We start from the raw sequence: 4,010 nt of genomic DNA, 5'->3' as shown, positions 1-4,010 counted from the left end.
CTTGGCATGTGCCCTGACTGGGAATCAAACCGTGACCTCCTGGTTCACAGGTGGATACTCAACCACCGAGCCACGCTGGCTGGGCTAACTTTAGCTTTTCTTCTAACTTTCTAGCTCCAGCTTCAGACTCTAGCTGGACATTGGTTGCCAGCCTAACTGCCCAGAGTAGAGGCCAGCCCATGGCGGCAGCCATTTGTTTCCCTTCTTTGCCATCAAACAAGCACATCAAACTAGCTTGTATTTTCAGAGTGTCCTCATACTCATGTGGCTGTCCATTAGCATCTGATATGGGGGCTACCTCTCCCCACATAGAGGTCAATGTCAGACTTGGAATTCCCCCCATGGAAGTCTCTTTCCTAAGGCCCATTTCTTCAGTCTTCTGACTGGCTTGCCAATTGTTAGTTTGTAAACTGACCCCCCTACATGGAGGGCAAGGAAAGTTCTAAGAAAAAGGCAGAGCACTCCAAATGATAGGTGGTACTTTTTTTTACCTTTTTTTAGAGAGAGAGAGTGGAAGGAACGGGGAAAGACAGAAAGAGAGGAACATCAATGTGAGAGAGACATATGGATTGACCTCTGGCACAACCCTGGAATCAAACCCAGGACCCTTCAGTCTGCAGGCCAACGCTCTAGCCACTGAGGAAAACCGGCTAGGCTATAGATGGTACTTTTAATGAGCAAGGGAACTTACCGATGGGGCTTATCTTGAGTGGCACCAATACGAGTGAATCACTCCCCCCGCCCCCCCAAAAAATGTTAAGTTTATATAGAGCCTTTAAATGGGTCCAGTATACCATCCAGAAGGGTCTCAATACCACATTATTACTTCAAGGCTATGTCCTTGGGGCAGCTTCTAGTAAGTAAGGGGCAAGTGGAATGCACATTCCAAAGACAGGGGAGGGGCAAGGAGCCTCTGATTGACTGGGTCCAACTCACAGGTCAACTGGCAGTCATATCCTCCTGATGACCTCCTCCAACGGAGCCTCGTACATGCTCCACTGAAAACTGGAAGTCTATTTATTTATGTTGTTTTCCCCCCAGTTTATTTTGTCTCTGTATTCTGTCTTTCAAATTACTGATTTCTCTGGGCTCTCGACATTCTGCTGTTTAGCCCATCCACTGAGCTTTTTATTTTGCTTATTATATTTTTCAATTATAAATATCCATTTGTTTCTGTTTTATATCTTTAAGTTCTTTGCTGAGATTTTCTATTTTTTTGCTGAGGCCTTCTATTTTATCACTTGGTTCAAACATGTTTGTACTTTCTTGTTATAGCATCTTTGTCATTGTTTCTTTAAAATCTTGGTCAGACAATTCTAATATTTCTGTTTTCTTGGTATTGGCATGCATTTATTATTTTTTGAAATTAATTATGAGAACTTTGCAGTTCTTAGATTTTTCCATTGAAATCTGCCCTTGGAATCTGGACATTTTTGTATTATGTTCTGAGCATCTAAATTTTAATTCAACCTTCTGTTTTAGCTGGCTTTTCCTGACACCATTCTGGAAGGAATAAGGTGGCCCTGCTTTGTACTGCCTGATGTAGATAGACTTGACCTTGATATCTAATGGGTGAGGCTCCTTGTTACCTCTGGACAAAGATGGGAGTTCCAGTTTCCAAGTGGTTCCTTAATTTTTTTCCAGAGTTATTGAGATATTATTGACATGTAAGTTTAAGGACTACAGTGTGATGAGTTGATACAGGTACATTTCAAAGTGATCACCACAATAAGGTTAATTACCTCCATCCCCTCACACAGTTACCTTTTATGTGTGATAGTAAATTTTAAAATATACTCTATTAACAACTTTAAATTATGCAATACAGTCAAAAAAGTAAATTATGTAATACAGTCTTATTAATTATAGTGACTAAACTGTACATCAGATTCCCAGAACTTATTCATCTTAGAGCTGAAAGTTTATACCCTTTGACCAACATCTCCCCGTCTTCCACCCCCAGCCTCTGACAACAACTATTGTATTCACTGTTTCTATGAGTCTAGATTTATTTATTTTTATTTATTTAATTTTAAAATAATTTTATTTTTCAATTACAGTTTACATTCAATATCACTTTGTATTAGTTTCAGGTGTACAGCATAGTGGTTAGTCAATCATATACTTTATAAAGTGATCCCCCCAATATTTCAAGTACCCACTAGGCACCATACACAGTTATTACAATATAATTGATCATATTCCCTATGCTGTACTTTACATCCACAGGATAATTTTATAACTTCCCATTTATAATACTTAATCCCTTCATCTTTTTCACTAGGCCCCCGAATCCCCTTCCCTTCTGGTAACTACCAGTCTGTTCTTTGTATCTATGAGTATGTTTCTATTTTTTATTGTATGTTTCTATTTTTTTATTATTTTGTTTTTTAGATTCCACATGTAAGTGAAATCATATGGTATTTGCCTTTCCAAGTCTGACTTGGTTTTCGTGTGGTTCCCCTTGATCCTCAATTGTAATATACATTTTGTAAATTACTTTTCTTATATTGCACCTACATGTTCTTCGGTCAATACAGAGAGAGATTGGAGCTGCTGTCCAAAGAATTGGAAGCCATTTAGTTTGAACTGCTACTTTATTTCTACTGACACCAAAACTTGGACGGAGAGTAACAACAGCTGCTCAGCAATGAATTCTCACCTGCTGGTGATCAACACGAAGGAAGAGCAGGTATGTTCTAATAGATAATGAGCCAAGCAATCCTGCCTGGGTTTTGTACACCTATCTTGGCTAAGGAGGATGCTTTCATTGTTTTAGCATATTGGTGCTGTGGCAAAAGGCTTTCAATGAAATAGGAAAGGCTACTTAAGCCTCTACATTTCACACCTTCTTCCTGCTTCCATAAAACTAAACTCCCCCCAAATAAATGAAGACATTTAAAATATAATATGTGGGAGTTGAGTGGAGAGATGAAAGTATTTCAGCCTGAAATATCAGTTTATTATTTTAACATGAAAATGTTTTATAAATTACTTATTTATGTTTAATATATATATTTTTTATTGATTTCAGAGAAAGGAAGTGGGAGGGAAAGAGAGATAGAAATATCAATGAAGAGAATCATTGATCGGCTGCCTCCTGTATGTCCCACACTGGGGATTGAGCCCTCAAATTGGGCATGTGCCCCAACTGGGAATCGAACCTTGACCTCCTAGTTCATAGGTCAATGCTCAACCACTAAGCCACATCAGCTGGGCTATAAATTATTAACTAATAGAGAAGTGGTATTAAGTAAAATAGTGGAATAAAATATGTGAAAGAATCTCTGAGGTTGTGAAAAGAAAAGGATTCAATATGCAAAAAGTTTACTCATGCATAAGTTCGAAGAATAGCCTCTCTTAGTGCATAAGAGAGTGGGAGTGAGTCTAAGATGAGAATTCATTATGATTATGGATAGAAATCACTTCCGTATATATTGAACATTGCTATGTTCTGAATGTGTGTGTCCTCTCCAGATTTACATGTTGAAACTCTAACTCCCAAAGGTGATGGTATTAGGAATTGGGGGTTTGGGGAGGTGCTTAGGTCATTAGGGTGGAGCCCTCATAAATCAGGTTAGTGTTCTTATAAAAGACCCCAAACAGCTACTCCACCTTCCATCATGTGAGGACACAGCCAGAAGGAGTCAGCTATGACCCAGAAAGAGGGATTTGCCCAATCATGCTCCTACCCTGATCCGGGATTCCAGCCTCCAGATCTGTGAGAAGTATGTGTGTTGTTTATAAGCTACCCTGTCTGTGGTATTTCATTGTAGCAACCTGAATGGATGCAGACAAACAGCAGGCTCACAGGGATGTCCTTGACCCTGTACTGCACAGCCAGAGAAGGCCTGGCCTCCTGGGCAGGGCCTCCTGGCTCTCTTGGATCCTCTCCTTCTCTTCTCTCTCCCTAAGGCCATAAGGAACTCAATTCAACCAGAGTACTCCAAAGGCCATAACTCCTTCTTTTTTTTATTTCCTCAGGATTTTATCATTCAGAACCTGGATAA

General features: G+C 39.6%; 1 protein-coding gene across 1 annotated transcript in view; it reads left to right on the top strand.

Annotated features, from left to right (window-relative positions):
- The window catches only part of CLEC4A (C-type lectin domain family 4, member A), a gene marked incomplete at its 3' end in the record, with an annotated part of 20,914 nt that extends 16,906 nt beyond the window's left edge, over positions 1–4,008 (top strand). The window contains exons 5-6 of the mRNA XM_005862758.2: positions 2,541–2,692; positions 3,985–4,008. Of these exons, the coding sequence (XP_005862820.1) occupies positions 2,541–2,692; positions 3,985–4,008 (176 nt within the window). The remainder of the gene's footprint in view (positions 1–2,540; positions 2,693–3,984) is intronic.
- Positions 4,009–4,010: the final 2 nt, after the last annotated feature.

The sequence above is a fragment of the Myotis brandtii genome, unplaced genomic scaffold (assembly GCF_000412655.1).
Source record: "Myotis brandtii unplaced genomic scaffold, ASM41265v1 scaffold1667, whole genome shotgun sequence".
Taxonomy (NCBI): domain Eukaryota; kingdom Metazoa; phylum Chordata; class Mammalia; order Chiroptera; family Vespertilionidae; genus Myotis; species Myotis brandtii.
The sequence above is the reverse complement of the archived record's forward strand: the minus strand, read 5'-3'. Positions and strand labels throughout refer to the sequence as shown.